The 15,356-nt window shown below is 37.5% G+C and overlaps 2 protein-coding genes across 2 annotated transcripts in view; one reads left to right on the top strand and one right to left on the bottom strand.

The window, feature by feature from the left end:
* The window catches only part of LOC134667280 (E3 ubiquitin-protein ligase RBBP6-like), a 50,727-nt gene extending 47,261 nt beyond the window's left edge, over positions 1-3,466 (top strand). The window contains exon 17 of the mRNA XM_063524619.1: positions 409-3,466. Within this exon, the coding sequence (XP_063380689.1) occupies positions 409-3,253 (2,845 nt within the window). The 3' untranslated portion in view covers positions 3,254-3,466. The remainder of the gene's footprint in view (positions 1-408) is intronic.
* Positions 3,467-3,984: 518 nt separating this feature from the next.
* LOC134667242 (sodium-dependent nutrient amino acid transporter 1-like) lies at positions 3,985-14,527 on the bottom strand. The gene is made up of 13 exons (XM_063524569.1): positions 14,432-14,527; positions 12,947-13,208; positions 12,539-12,755; positions 10,354-10,397; positions 10,095-10,242; positions 8,316-8,394; positions 7,789-7,892; positions 6,686-6,878; positions 5,911-6,087; positions 5,289-5,388; positions 5,031-5,210; positions 4,384-4,478; positions 3,985-4,158 (listed from the first exon to the last, which is right to left on the bottom strand). The coding sequence occupies exons 2-13, from the start codon at positions 13,152-13,154 to the stop codon at positions 3,985-3,987; spliced, it is 1,719 nt and encodes a 572-aa protein (XP_063380639.1). The 5' UTR covers positions 13,155-13,208; positions 14,432-14,527.
* Positions 14,528-15,356: the final 829 nt, after the last annotated feature.

The following is a 15,356-nucleotide window of genomic DNA, read 5'->3' as shown; positions in this document are numbered from 1 at the left end:
ACTTTCTCAAAGACACCGGTATTCTAATTAGCTCCATTTTGGAGATAATCAATAGGTAATTATTTCCTCATAAAGGCCCCTACAAGCGTGTACACGTGCCTTAGGGCCTGTTTACATATTGATTGGTGTTTAGTATGTGTACATTTCTACTAAACGGAAGTACTATCTCAGACGATCGATGTTGGAAATGATATAGATATGTCAAAGTTTTCAATTGTTTAGTTGAGTTAAATATAATGCCCGTTATAACAACGCTATGTGCTATATTTAACTACATTTTATGTTTTTTTGAGCACTTTGCAATTTAGATTCTTTAAATGTACTTAGCCATACCTCGAAGTTAATGGAGTTTTAAAAAAACACTGCATTTTATGGTTTTCATCTAATATATGTCTTATTTTTTCTCAGATATGGACCAAGAAACAATGGCCCACCGCCGATGTACCCTAACATGGGGCCAAAACCTATTCCACCATTATCGAGTATTCCTATTCAGGAGCCGCCTCCCGGGTATCGCGGTCGATATGACGGACCGCCCTTTGAAGACATTCCTCCTGGACTTGAACCTCCAGTGCCTGGATTTGAGCCTTCACCATTCGAAAAACCACCTTATGCCCCACCTGGACCAATTGATCGTGAGAGGATGCCGCCATCTAATTATCGGGATCCTTATAGAGCACCTTTTGTAGAAGGTCCCCCAGGGTACAGGGATATGCCGATGCCGCCTGCGCAAAACGAAATTCCTGTTCACGTAGGCGACCCACCTCGATTCCGTGATAACTATAGAGGCCCCGGGCCGTACCGTGACCAAGGCCCGATGCCGTATAGAGACGGACAGCCCTTCCGTGAAGTGGGCCCGGGCCCACCATATCGTGATCCCGGTTTTAGAGGAGGACCGCCAGCGCCCTTTAGAGAAAACTTTAGGAATGCTCCATTTAGGGATGGTGGTTTTCGAGACAACCCACCTCATGGTTTTCGTGAAGGTCCTGTACCGTTCAGGCCGCCGAGTGTTGACCCAAGAGAACCACCTCCTGCAAATTACCACGATCCAGCTTTCCGCGACGGCTTTAGAGATGAAAACAATCCGGGAAGAGAAATGCGTCCTGGTTGTAGACCTGGGGTTCGTAACAGAGGCCCTTCAAGACGTAATCCAAACTTTGAGCAGGATAGACACAGGGACCCTGAAGGTCGCGATAGGGAACGCTTTGGGGATGTTAGGGATCCTGCCGAAAGATCGCGTGATATGGAGAAAAGAGACAGGCTCCGTGAAGACCGACCTCGTGAAGAACGGCCTCGTAGTGATAGACCCCGTGATCACGAAAGGAACCGAGAATATGAAAAAGAGAGAGAACGTGAGCATGAAAGAGCTACACCTGAGAAAAAAGTTCGTGGGTCACCCAAACGTAATCGTGACACACGCGATAAGCGGCGAAGCGAATCCAGAGGTCGCTCTCGTGATCGAGACCGTGATGGAAAGCGAGATAAGAAAGAAGATAGACTTCGGGATAAAACGTCTTCCGAAAGAGCCAAAGAGCATAAAGAGAAGGAAAAGAAATTGAGGGATAAGGAAAGAAAGAAAAAGAAGAGAGAAAAAGAGAAAGAAAAAGATACAGACAAAAAGAAAAAACGAGAGAAAAAGGATAAAAAGGACAAGGATATCGTTAAAAAAGACGACAAGGAAGAAAAAGAGGAAGACGAAGTTGAAAAATCTAAAAATAAAGATGACACCGTAGGCGAGCAGAATAAAGTGGAAAGTGATAATGTTCCTGATGAAACCATGATAAACAATGAACTTGGTGAAAACAATATAAATGAAAAACCTGAATCTCCAAAGGGAGTGCTAAAAGACGAACCTCAAAATGATTTATATGGCGATGAACCTGCAGAAGCAATAGATAAAGAAATAATACAAAATTACGTTAAAACTGAAGATAATGAAGGCGTCAAAGAGGAAATAATTGAGAGTAACGTTGTTCCCGGACCCAAAGAAGAGCCTTTTGATGGAATTGAATTACAAATTACTGCAGATGAATTAGATTTGAAAGCAGATATAGAAGGCACAACCGAAAAGGAAATGTTGGCGCCTCTACCCGAGCTATCAAAATGGGAAGTTGATGATGACAATACTGAAAAGAAAGAACCGGGTGAAATAACCTCACCTGATGAGGAGGATTCGGGTAAAGTAACTTCAGAAGTACTGAAGCGTGCTGAAAATGCCATATTTGCTAAGGCAATTCATTCCCTCAGACCAATCGAAATAAAAAAAATAAGCAGCGATAGAGCCAAACTGTATGACGATGCCGCACAGGCGAAAGGTTCCTTGAATAATATTCAAATTACGGTTCCGGTAGCAGATCCCGAACATAGATCTATTGAAATAAATGATAAAACCAAGAAGAGAACATCTAAAACTCCTCCTCCTAGATTGTCCGTAAAAGAACGATTAGGTGGTAAAGTGGATGACGTTCGTAGATCGAGAGAACCGCGTGTTGTGCATAGTACAGTAGAGCGAGTAAAATCTCGGTCTAAAACACCTAAGAAGGAACAACCGTATCGTAGAGTAACTGTTGATAGAGATAGAAGTAAAAAACCAGATTCAGTCAGCAGAATAGAATCAAAAGGGGAGAAGCCTCGTTTGATAGCGGACGCCAGGGGGTTGCAAGAGAAATTTTCAAGCCGTAGTCCAAATCGCGATAAAAAACGAAAAGACATAGATAAAGGTGGAAGGGAGTCTAAAAAGATAAAGTCTGAACCAGGTGTCGATTCTCGCAGTCTAGATAAAGGTATGTCAAGTGCCGTAAAAGCGACTGCTGAACGAGAGAGAAAGAAGTCCACCTTGGACGAAGCACACTTTGAACCTGATTACGACGAGACAGTAGAATCTGATCATGAAGGAAAAGACGATGCTGTCGGTAAAAAGCGCGAGCGGTCGATGTCACAAACGGTAACCAGCGAAGTTAAGAAACCTAAACTAGAAGAAGAAACAATCAAATTAGATTTAGCTAACGTTAAAAAGAAACCTGATACCGAAAGTGAATCCTCAAGTGACTCTGATACATCGTCGTCATCCTCTTCGGATACTCGTAAACGTAAGAAGAAAAAGAAGCGTAGTAGCAAGAAAAAGAAGAAACGAGCCGCTAGCGACAGCGATAGCGATTCTGACTCCGATTCTGATGACCACAAGAAGAAGAAAAAGAAACGTAAGCATAAGAAGAAGTCTAGTAAGAAGAAGAAAAAATCTAAACATAAGTAAGTCCTCATTTGACGGAATTAGTCATATTTACTTACGTATCGGTAAAGCGTAATTTTAATATTATGTTCCTTTTATTTCGTTCCCAATAATTAGGATTTTTATCGGAACATTACCTTTACAATTTCTACAGTAGGTACTGCATAAATGCACTTCATAGTTATAAAATGTAATAAACTAATTATTTAAAAATAAACATATTCTGGTGGTATCAAATGTGTTGTTTTATTTCCTATAGGTACACCGAGTTTTTTTTTCATAAATACTTTAATTTCAAGTGTGCATTCTTGGGTTTAAATTAAGTAATTTTCTCAATACCTCACACCGGTATTCTAATTAACTCCATTTTGGAGTGAATCAACAGTTTAATTTTATTTGATAAGGCTCTACCAGCGTGTACACTTGCATAGCCGAAACGCTAATGTCTTTCTGTTGCACTAATATGGACGAGTGATAGACATAAGCGTTTCGATTTGGCTAGGCCCCTTGGCCTTAAATTAAACAACGGTTTACAAATAAGTTATATAATTTATTAAATTTAATACAATGAGATATCATTATAAACGTTTAAATTAGGTCTGGGGTCGGCAAACCGCGGTTTCAAGAAAAATATTATCACTTCAGAGTTCTTAGACTACTAAAATCATCGTTTGTCTATCCTCTTTAACTTTTCGGTTCCTAAAACTGGCTATATGCATACTTCTTCTCAAGTTTGCCGACCCCTAGTTTAGGCTTTATTTATTCTTCCTGTGTCCTCCTACGAGGCTTCGCCCGATACGCTGTAACCAGTTGTTGTTGACGGACTCGCGATCGCGCTTGGCCTGCAGGCTGAACTGCCGCCAGTCTTCACGCAGATCCGGTTCCGATGGACCATAATTGGGCTTCTTCTTGAACGCGCGCTTCGCAGTCTGTATAAAAAAAAAACTGGTATTAGAATCCCCAAGAAAATGGAAAAAAAATCTAATCTAGCACTCGAAAGGCCTATAAAAAGTATGTATTGTATATATGTATATAGAGATGCAACGAATAGTTGTTTGGCCGGATACCGGATACCTACCGGATATTCGGCCTGTCCATCGGCTGTTGTGTTTACCTATGCTTTAATCATAATTTATGTTCTTATTAATACCAACCTCAGTAAATGTACGAGATGTGTACTTCCATAAAGAGGCTACAATAAAGATAGGGATCAGCGCCATTCCTACGTATTGCAGCATGTTACCAGCAACTGTAAATGAAACAAAAGTTTAGTCACTATTCGCCTTTTAAGTTAGTATCAATATTATCTACATCTGCCCCTACTATACTAAGGTATAGCTCTGCCAGCGGTAACTCGTTACCCGGCTTTCCAACCTGCCCGGCCCGGGTTTTGTATTCCCTATTACAGACTCATACCTGCAGGCAAACTGTAAATACAGGTATACTGTGTATTAATATTAACACATTCACCGGCGCTTAGCTACGGTCATAGCCGATAACATGGGATCCTGGTATGCAGCGAAAATGCTTCGTAGAAGCAAAACGAGAATGTGTCGCGAGTAGCGCTGAATGGGTTAATAAATGAACTTAATTCCCTGGGGCAAACGTTGTCCGTCGAAATTCGTCTTTCTGCGTCTCTATCACTAATATTGCTATAGCGATAAATATACAAATATTTAGACGTCGTTTGAATTTCAATTTTCGCGGTAGTCATCCTATATTTGTAACAGCAAATGTAACATAGGCATATAACTGCAAATGTTACGAACAAAATTACAATTATTAAGATACTCATACGTACTATAAGCAGCCCTCGGGTATACGTATGTGCCTCCAAAGACAAGAGCCTCAGTGGTCACCATCGCGTACATGAAGACAGTGATCATCACAACCGGGGTTACGATAGACCAGCATATGCGCCAATACCAGCCAGTCTTAATACCCAACATGAATTCAATGTCGATGCAAAGGTTCTCCAGACCTGAAAACACAATTTTGATGATTTCGGGCTAATTGATTAAAGCAACAAAAAAATTAAATAGGTAATAAACGAAATTACCATAAATCCAAAAGACAGCAATGGTTTCCGCAATGGCAGCGAAGAGTCGCATAAACGTTCCTCCGTAATAATCGACAATCTCAAGAACGTATTGTCCACCCTGAAATCAAGAAACTAATTTGTAAATCTGGAAATTCGAGACTACTTACTCATTTTAGACATTTCTCGTTTGTTTCAATTTGAGTATCATCGAGACGCATAAGTACACTGCGAGGGCTATCAAAATCGCTTTTCTTGGTCTAACTCTATATATATTTTATGACTATTATGAAGCCAACTTTACGACGACTTTGACCCGGGCAAGGGTGTCAGAAATTTTACAAAATAGAACCTAACACTTAACTTTTCAAAATCAATTTAAAAAACTTAACTTTTCAAAATCAATTTCTGTTGGAATTTCAGATAAAAAAGTCCTTATTGCACTTGGAGCATAAGGACCCTTTTGCGATGGAAAGCATCATATATTCCCTCTGCCTTAAGTTCTGGTAGTGCTAGTATAGTGGATCAAGAGGTCACTTCTGGATGAGATTGGCTCGGGACCGGGATAAGTGGCGTACTCGAGGACAGGCCAATGCTCATGGGCGATAAAAGGCTGATATGATGAGTGGATCAATAATCTTACCGGCGTCACATATACGAGTCCAACGAGGAACCCGGCGGTGCACGCGCCGCAGGCCATGTAAATAGTGGGCACTCTCGGGAAGGCGTCCAGCAGCACGGTGTTCAGCGTGGAAAGCAGAGCGACGCCAGACCCGATGCCGAGCACGGCCATCATCAGGAAGAACAGAACCGCGAACAGCTGCCAAGCAATTTATAATTAAGTACTTTATCAAATAATTATAAACTAGATTAAAACATGTTATAGGTATAATACAGGAGTTTGCTGGCTCTAGATGATAGAGTTACTCGCAAAGTATCTTTATTGACAGAAGTAGCACAAAAAAAACGTGCAATCATAAAACATAATAATAAGAAAGGTAAAAAGGGAGTAGCTTCAGTAAGGGTTTTGGAGACCCCATAAAAGCTAAAATTATATCTTCGATGTTATATCAAATTGACAAATTGTACCTTCATATTAACAACAACAGCCTATTTTAACTATATAAAACTACGCGAGTGATTTCGTGTAGGTACATCGAGGCGTTTTCGCTACGAACCGGGAAAATTGGCTACGCCGTAGCGCTACGAGAATAGGAAACTTTGCATCGTCAAGGGAAGCTTTGGCGTTTATGCTCTTTGAATCTATCAAACTAAACTACATGCAATATAAAAGTAAATTTAAAGGCGTTTTAAACGTCAAAACTTCTATGAAATTATGACTTATTAATAACACTTGCACCGCGTCGGCTATCAAAATCGCTGCAGGCTTTTCTTGGTCTAACTCTATTAAAAATTACCTGTGGTACAAACGGTGACTTGGCGATGGCATCAGGGTACGAAATGAAGGCAAGGCTGGTTCCGCCGCTACCGACAACGTCTTCCACATTATCGTAACCCAATTCGTAAGCCAAGTTGCCGAGGACACCGAAGATTGTTATACCCGATATTAAACTTGTGAACGTATCCAACGTAGTTACGATCATGGAATCTCTGAAAGACAAAACGATGTTATGAAATAAAGGTTACCTTTAAGACGAAAATGGAGGACCCACGCGAAATTTATATGTGATAAGCAAATAAATGATCTGATTCTGATTCTGAAAGCGATTATTCGTACAAACGCGAACGTCGTCCTTATTTTCCTCTCATAATATTAACATTATTAAAAATTGCCTATGTAAAATTGAATAATTTTATTAAATTTCTCCCTTTAGTATCTTTTTAAATATTATTAAAAATATTTTGACACAATTTGTTGTACTTATATCAAACAAACCTATGCCCTTCGATTGTTTTTTTTTTCGATATTTTAATTAAGTATTGGAGCATGTATGAAATGTGTTTTTCGCTTCAACTATACTAAAAAAATCGATAAAGTCAAACGTAGAGGCTATGGTTAGTAACTATAAACATCAAATTATATTTTTCATAATTTCAATCAGAGAGGGAAATGGGGTTACGTTTGTATGGAGAAGCGGCCGTCCCCTTGCCTCTTAACACATTCAGCGCCAAAAAACCGACTGTCGGGTACACTATTCGTAGCGACTACGCGTTACATACGGCGAAACCGTGGCTACGCGCTACGAGCGTAACCCGTAGCACTTAGTGGCAATGAATGTGTTAAGGATATGGTCAACATTTTTGAAATGAAGAAAAAAGTTACGGGCGTCACACGTTATCCGACTTCATGATACTATCCTGCTACCTTCCAACTGAGCTACCGAGACTTTCTCGTCTGCGGCGATTACAAGATCCAGAATGTATATATTGTAATCCATAGAGAAAGAGGGGGCCCCCTATCTGGATTACCACCCGTACCCATACCGATTTGGTGTTATCTCGATAACATCGTTGATAATGATAAGTCCAAGAACATCAAATTTTTCTTGTATTAATTTACCTGTAAACGTTTGATCTGAACCCGTTGTAAGAAGCAAACATGATGAGAGCACCAGAACACACAGAGAGCGAGAAGAATACTTGGGTCACGGCAGCATACCACACCTGTATATAGAATTTAATTCAGAAAAAGAATTGTACGTGTAGCATCATACACAACATGAAAATAGTGAGAAAAGATTTCTTCCAAAATATATACCTACTTAACTAACAACTCTTTCCCCTGACGAGTCCAAATATATTTATCTATTTACTTATTATATTCGTTTTAATATTTCTTCTTTATAAAAAAATCCCTATGTCATACTTGCCATCTTACTTAAAACAAAAACACATCTTTACAATGAGAATTAGGGTTCGAATGACTAGAAACGAATGTCAATCTCAAATGGTTTAAGCCGTTTAAAGTTTAGAAAATTTTCTATTGCCGTTTAATGCAATAAACCCTTGAATTTTTTTTTGCCATAATCATAATCATTTATTCATTGCATCCATAAAAACCCAGATGTTTGGATTTATTTTACTAACCTCTAATCTTAGAATTTTCCCCCACTCGGGTGTTATAAAGAACATAATGCCTTTTCCAGCACCAGGAAGAGTTACAGCCCTGTAAAACGGGGATTAATTATTATCATGCCATCGATAGTCTGTTTGAGATCCTGAAAACGGTAAAAAATAAAGATACTACTCCTAAAAATACGTGTGATACCTCATTAGATTGGTCATGATGTCTAGAAAAATGTATTCGAAGCGTGTATTAGCACACAAAAAATATCAAAAGTTATAAACAAAAAAGGGAGGAAAAAGTAGTTATTTTTTATTTCCCGAATATCTCAAAAAGTATTAATATTTAAGAAACCAAAATGAATATTATAAAAGAGGAGGATATTTCCAATCAAATATTCCATACTTACAGAACTGTATCTCCATTATTTATACTTTTTATTCAACGCTGAACACAGCCCTCTGCGCCTCATTTTCGAGAAACGCGCGCGGCGTGAAAAAGCGGTTACGTAGCATTTAATATAATTTTAAAGTTATTAAATATTTTTTTTTAAATTTAATAAAAATATGGTGTATTTAAAACATGTCAACACATGTAATACTTGTAGAAATTTATCTTAAAGTTATTTTTTCAACAAGTTAGGCAATTGTTAATTAGCAAAATTTTCTTAAACTTCCTTTTTTATTGAAAACGACAAAAAAATTATAAATAACTATCGTAAAATTATGTCGCTTTCTAGAGCCCTTCTCATATACATGTTCAATAAGATCGCGTTATAAAAGTTTTGAAAAAAATAATAGTTTGGTTATAATATTGTTTTATATTTTACAATTTTACCTTGATTTTTCGTTTTTCGTCAATTTTCTATGTTATTCTAAAACTTATTTTAATCAAAGTATTAGCTTTAGGAAAACTTTTATAATGTGATCTGATTAAGCATGTATACGAGAAGAGTTCTAGAGAGTGAGAAAATTTTACAATAATTATTAATAAATTTTTTTTCGTTTTCAATAAAGAAGGAAAAGCGAGAAAATTTTGTTCATTAACAATTGCCTAACTTGTTGAAAAAATAACTTTAAGATAAATTTCTACTCAAGTATTACATGTGTTGACACGTTTTAAATGCACCATTTTTTTTTAATTTTTCAACTGAATATTTAATACCTTTAAAATTATATTTAATGTTACGTAATCGTTTTTTCACGCCGCGCGCGTTTCTCGAAAATGAGGCGCGGAGGGCTGTGTTCAGCGTTGGATAAAAAGCATAAATTATGGAGATATAGTTCTGCAAGTATGGAATGTTTGATTGGAAATATCCTCCTCTTTTATAATATTCATTTTGGTTTCTTAAATATTAATAGATATTGAGGAAATAAAAAATAACTACTTTTTCCTCCCTTTTTTTGTTTATAACTTTTGATATTTTTTGTGTGCTAATACACGCTTCGAATACATTTTTCTAGACATCATGACGAATATAATGAGGGTATCACATGGTAGGAGTAGTATCTTTATTTTTCACCGCTTTCAGAATCTCTAACAGACTACGAGTAATTTCGGGGAAAAATCGGCATGTTTCAAAATTGCAGAAAATGCAGTAGAATGTATAAAATACAAATAAATGCAGTAGGATGCATAAAATACAAAAAATAAAGAATGACTAGATCCAAGATTAAAACACAAAAAACATAATATTCTAAAATAAATAGTGTTAACTAAATTTAATAGTGGATGCAATAATTAAGTGCCTAAATATTTGGGTTTGTGGATTTGGATAAAATGCTTAGTTATGGGTTTCATACCTGATAAGCAGAATAAAGAGCACGACATAGGGGAAGAGAGCCAGGAAATAAGCAGCCTTGCCCGAACTCTTGACTCCTCGAGCCACAATAAAGAAGATGATAATCCATGACACCAGCAGGCATATCGTTAAATCCCAAATCGGCAACCCTGTAGGTAATTGCATATTATGTTACTAAACCATAGAATATCAAAATTATGATAGGTATATATTTAATTGTAAAAATTCATTTTAATCCCAAATAGGATATTAGTACTAACCAATTCCGTCGTGGATGCCATCTGATTGACGGAGTACCGTGTGTCTGTAAGAAAATGGGAGATTCTCAAATGTAGAATTAACAACATAATAACTATTAAGACATTTTCAACCGTTGGATACTTAGAGTAGGTAAAATTGATATTGAATAGAAATGGAATCTATTGGCAAAAATTATAATAATATAGACGATATTGTCGCTGACTGTAATTTATTTCCTAAATCTGTAAAATAGTCCTTAATTAAAAAGTCAGGCGAGGTTTCCTAAAACCATTTTCGCGCAGAAGAACAGGATCAGTAGAACTGCCCTTCGGTTAAAGTTCAAACGAGGCTCATAGGTTGTTTCAAGAAACTTTCATGTTTTTGTAAATTAATGTTAATCACCAGGATTAGTATTGAAAATTGCTTGTTTTGTTGAGTTTGTTGTAGTTATTTATTACCATAGATTTACGATTCACGTTTGTTATGAAGAGCGCAATCAAATTAGATATACTATAGATTAACCTTGCTATTATCAGGATATGTTAATATTTATCGATTTACTAATGCTTGGTCGTAAAAATCTATAGATTAATGCGATATTTAACGTAAGTATTTTTATTTCTTTGTGGACAACTATCAGCAACATAATCGCGATCTGCGTAAAAAGAAAACCCTTAATACACTTATTTATTGTGTATAATATATACTGATGTAATTACGAGTATGTATGACCAGATACCAAACATCATAGAAAAGTCATCTCAAAGTCTTGTAGTAGGTAAGGTGGTGGACCACCACTGGTGGTACTAGTGCTCGACATGCTCAGTGGCGGATTTGCAGTCTTTGCCGCCCTAGGCCCCAAGCCTTGTAGCCGCCCCTTTCTCAGCGTCAGCACCCATCATATTGACTACATTTAGACCAGGCAACGAAAAGATATATTATAGAGGGAAATGCTTGGGACACATTTTTTACTTAGTAACTTTTTTGGACTCGTTAGGAGGTAAACATATCAAAAGTAGGGGGGTTTGGTTTGAAGGTCCAATTTTTCGGTTTTTCGCTTATTATATCTCAGAAACTGTACGTCTTTGTGACATGATCATAGGAACATAGGTTTTACGAAAAAAAATAAGCAAATACTTATTCATTTTAAGTAACAGTTTTACCAATAACATTGACTTTTTATGTACCTACAAAAACATTCAAAAAATGTAAAAAAGAAACATAAGAAAAACATTTTTTTGCCTATTTTCTTGAATAACTATTTATCCTAAAATCATAAAAAAAATATTTGAGATTCCTACAATGAGCTCTTTAATTTTATATGTAACACGATATAGTTTAACAATATAAATACCTGGGAAGTATTATTACCAATGACTGCAGATGCACGGCGGACAACAAGCAGAGGATTGCAATGGCTAAAAAAGCATTCAATAGCAAAAAACACCTGCTCAAAGCACACATCTCGAAGAATGTTAAAAAACGCTTAGATAAGGTGTATATCTGGAGCATCGCTTTATACGAGTATGCATGTGAGACGTGGACGCTAACACAATGGGACAGAGAGCGATTGGAAGCCTTTGAAATATGGTGTTGGCGGAGGATGCTATAAGGATTAGCTGGACAGAAAGGAAGACGAACGAAGAGGTCCTGAGCATGGCAGGAGAGAAGAGATGCCTCTGTTAGTTAATAATAAATTGTAGCTTGTAGCAAATTTAACCAACTTTCATTTTGTATAAAGATAATGTCGTTAGAACGCATAGTTTCCGAGATACAAGCGAAAAACTGAAAAATGTGACCTTCAAACCTCTCTCTTCCCCCGCCTCAAGGCCTACGGTCGGGGACTTTTGATATGTTCACCTCCTATATTAGATAGTCCAAATAAAGTTAGGTACAAAGTCAAAAATTGTGTTTCAAACATTTCCCACTATAGGTACATTTTTTGGGAATTCGTTGGCTGGCCTAATTTTGAGTTATTTTTTGTTGTCATCAGCGAAATTTTTGTCACAATTTGCCGCCCCTAATATCTCGCCGCCCTAGGCCCGGGCCTACTGTGCCTTATGGGAAATCCGCCACTGGACATGCTAATGCCCAATAGATGACACTCTGCTGTCACCTCTATTGAAAATGACTTTCAAGACGACATGTACTGGGACTGGGTCGAGCACCAGTTCCACCACCTTAGGTACTTAGTATTAAACTCACGTGAAGTATAATTCAGCGCTGCTGACTGCATTTCCTTCTAATTGGCTTGCATTGACGGACTCTCCCGAAGGCACGCAGTTATCCCACTCCTCCCGGCACACGGCCCAGGGTAGCGTTGATTGGAAACTCATCACCAAATAATAAAGACATAGCGCGATGATGGACACGTAGTAGGAAAGTACATAACCGGCTCCTAAGGCTTGCGCGTAGCCGGTACCTAAAATTATAGACGAATACATACTTAGTTAAAAAAAAAAACATTTTTGGCAAATAAATGACGGCAGTTAAAAGGTCGCACGAGCACGAGATCTGATATCAATTTCGTGTCTTATTTTTATGGCATAAATTGCCCCCTATTAATGCTTGTAAAAATTATATTGTTATCGGTGGTTATCTGTAACACTTTACCTTTCATGGCCGGCGAAAGAGCCCATATTTTTACACAGTTACTGCTGCTGAATTGTCCAAGTACTGTTTCCAGATAGTACATAGGTTTTCCTATAACTAAAAGCACTATGATATAGGGGATGAGGAAGGCTCCCCCGCCGTTTTGGTACGCGACGAAGGGAAACCGCCAGACGTTGCCGAGGCCCACGGACGTGGCTATGCAGGACATCAGGAACTCTATGGCGTTGTCCCATTTTGGTCGATTTTGTTTTCGGTCTTCTTTCTGTAAATAAATGAATTACTTAAATGGGATATTCAATAATTTAACCAAGTAGTTGTTGATCGTTTCGTCGTTCGTCGACGTCGATCGTTTTACGTTAAGTATTAATTATAGAAAAATGTTAAAAGTGGGGTGGGTTACAAATGGTTTAATTTTTTTTTTGTATAAGCCGTCTTATGTGGTCAAGTATGCACAAATAGGTACCTTGTACCTGTCTATATAAAAATACCAACTGTGGTAACCTTTTCGGGAGCATTGTTCAAATTAGATATAAAATAATGTCTAGTGACCGCAATTTGATAACAAAAACACTCAATAATGAAGTAACAGGAAAGATAAGTAAACGAATGATTTCGCAAGCAAGCTTTTTTATGCTTGATCGTAAATCAATACTTAACAAATAACATAGCTATAACTAAGTAAAATAAGTAAGTCGATGACCTGGACCTAACATATAATTTCGAACCTAACATATAATTTCGAGTAATGGCAAAATGTAGGTAAATAATTGTCTACTAAAACAAAATCCCATTATTTGACGTGACTGATGAAATAATTGATCCAATATCTCAGCCCCGTCGAAGCAGCAAATTCTAGAGATGCAACGGATGGTTGTTGGCCGGATACCGGATATACGACCTGACCATCGGCCGAATATCCGGTATCCGGCCGCCGAATATTCGGCCAGCGGAACTATACCTACATTTTGGTTTTACAGGTGCGCAATTGCGCATTCTGCAGGTTTGACTTGTTTCCTAGTGAACGTTCGCGCGGACACATTTCTAGGTTCGAAATGAGCGCGCGTGCAAGTCAGTGGAATGTTTAAATTGTTTTAAAATAATAAACAATTATGATTTTGATCAAGACTGATTTTTAAATCCAATTAGTTTACTCCGAAATCAAGCAACTTTACTATCCGGTATCCGGCTGGATAGTAGGTCACTATCCGGTATCCGGCCGGATATTAAAATCATGGCCGGATAGTAACCGAATAACCGGTGCATCTCTAATTACAGCCTCTAGCTCTAACGACCACCGAGCAAAGCCGCGGACTAATAGACGGACATGGCGAAATTATAGGTAAGGGTTCCTAGTTAACTACGAAATTATCAACCCTTTTTTCATAATATGAAAAAGTTTTGAAGTGGAGCTCTACATTTGAAGATGTTTCAAAGTTTAGGTGGTGCTTTGTCTGTCTATGTTGGTCTTAAGACGCAGGTACTGACCGTATCTGATTCAAGGGATACAATGTTTACTTTTTCTGGTGCTGATGGTCGTTTACCATTCTCGGAATATGGCACATCTTCAACGACATTAATTGTCGGTATCTGAAATAAACGAAAGGAATTAATTAGAAGATTTTTACCAAAAGCTACACTAAAGTTGATTTTGAATTTAAATTTTTGCTCAACACTGCCTTGTAGCTATTTTTTTATTATTTAGATCAATGAACGAACACGCACAATAAAAGTGTACTTACAACATTGACTCCATTCGATACGTCCACCGATGATTCTTCGTTATTTGTATTTTCAAGCGAACCATCAAAAGCAGCATTGGATTGACCCCCCTCGGGCGCATTTCCTGTGCTAGGGTCCTAAATATCAGTCACAATAACATTAATATGAATGAATAGTAAAAATAAAAACAATTAAATAAGTAATTATAAAGGATGTGGTCGGTAACGTGAGCGAATTTAAATAATTACTATCAAGATGAATATCCGCAGTTACCCTGTAAAGCTAAAAATGATGGAAAATGCTTTAATCCAGTGAAATTTTATCAAGTTTATCATGATATCACGATGTCGAAACATACACAGTTTCAGCTATTGGGCTTGGGGTATCACTGGGAACTATGTCACAACATGTACTTTGTTTATTACGGTGTCACGGTTATTTTACAATTCCTTTATTCCTTTATTGATCCATAAACTCCACTTAAATGAGTTGTCTTAAAAACAGTTGAATTTTTATATCATTCGCTCTTATTATAAGCCACTCCTCTTATATTAATTAATGTATAATCACCATTATTATAAATAAATATTGAGCGACGCTGCACGCAACGCACGCGCGTCGTTTGAGTGAGAACTTTTCAAGAAATTTTCAACATATTTATGGCTGTCGTTATCTTACGATTTTTAGATAT

The sequence above is a fragment of the Cydia fagiglandana genome, chromosome 9 (genome assembly GCF_963556715.1).
Source record: "Cydia fagiglandana chromosome 9, ilCydFagi1.1, whole genome shotgun sequence".
Taxonomy (NCBI): domain Eukaryota; kingdom Metazoa; phylum Arthropoda; class Insecta; order Lepidoptera; family Tortricidae; genus Cydia; species Cydia fagiglandana.
The sequence above is the reverse complement of the archived record's forward strand: the minus strand, read 5'-3'. Positions and strand labels throughout refer to the sequence as shown.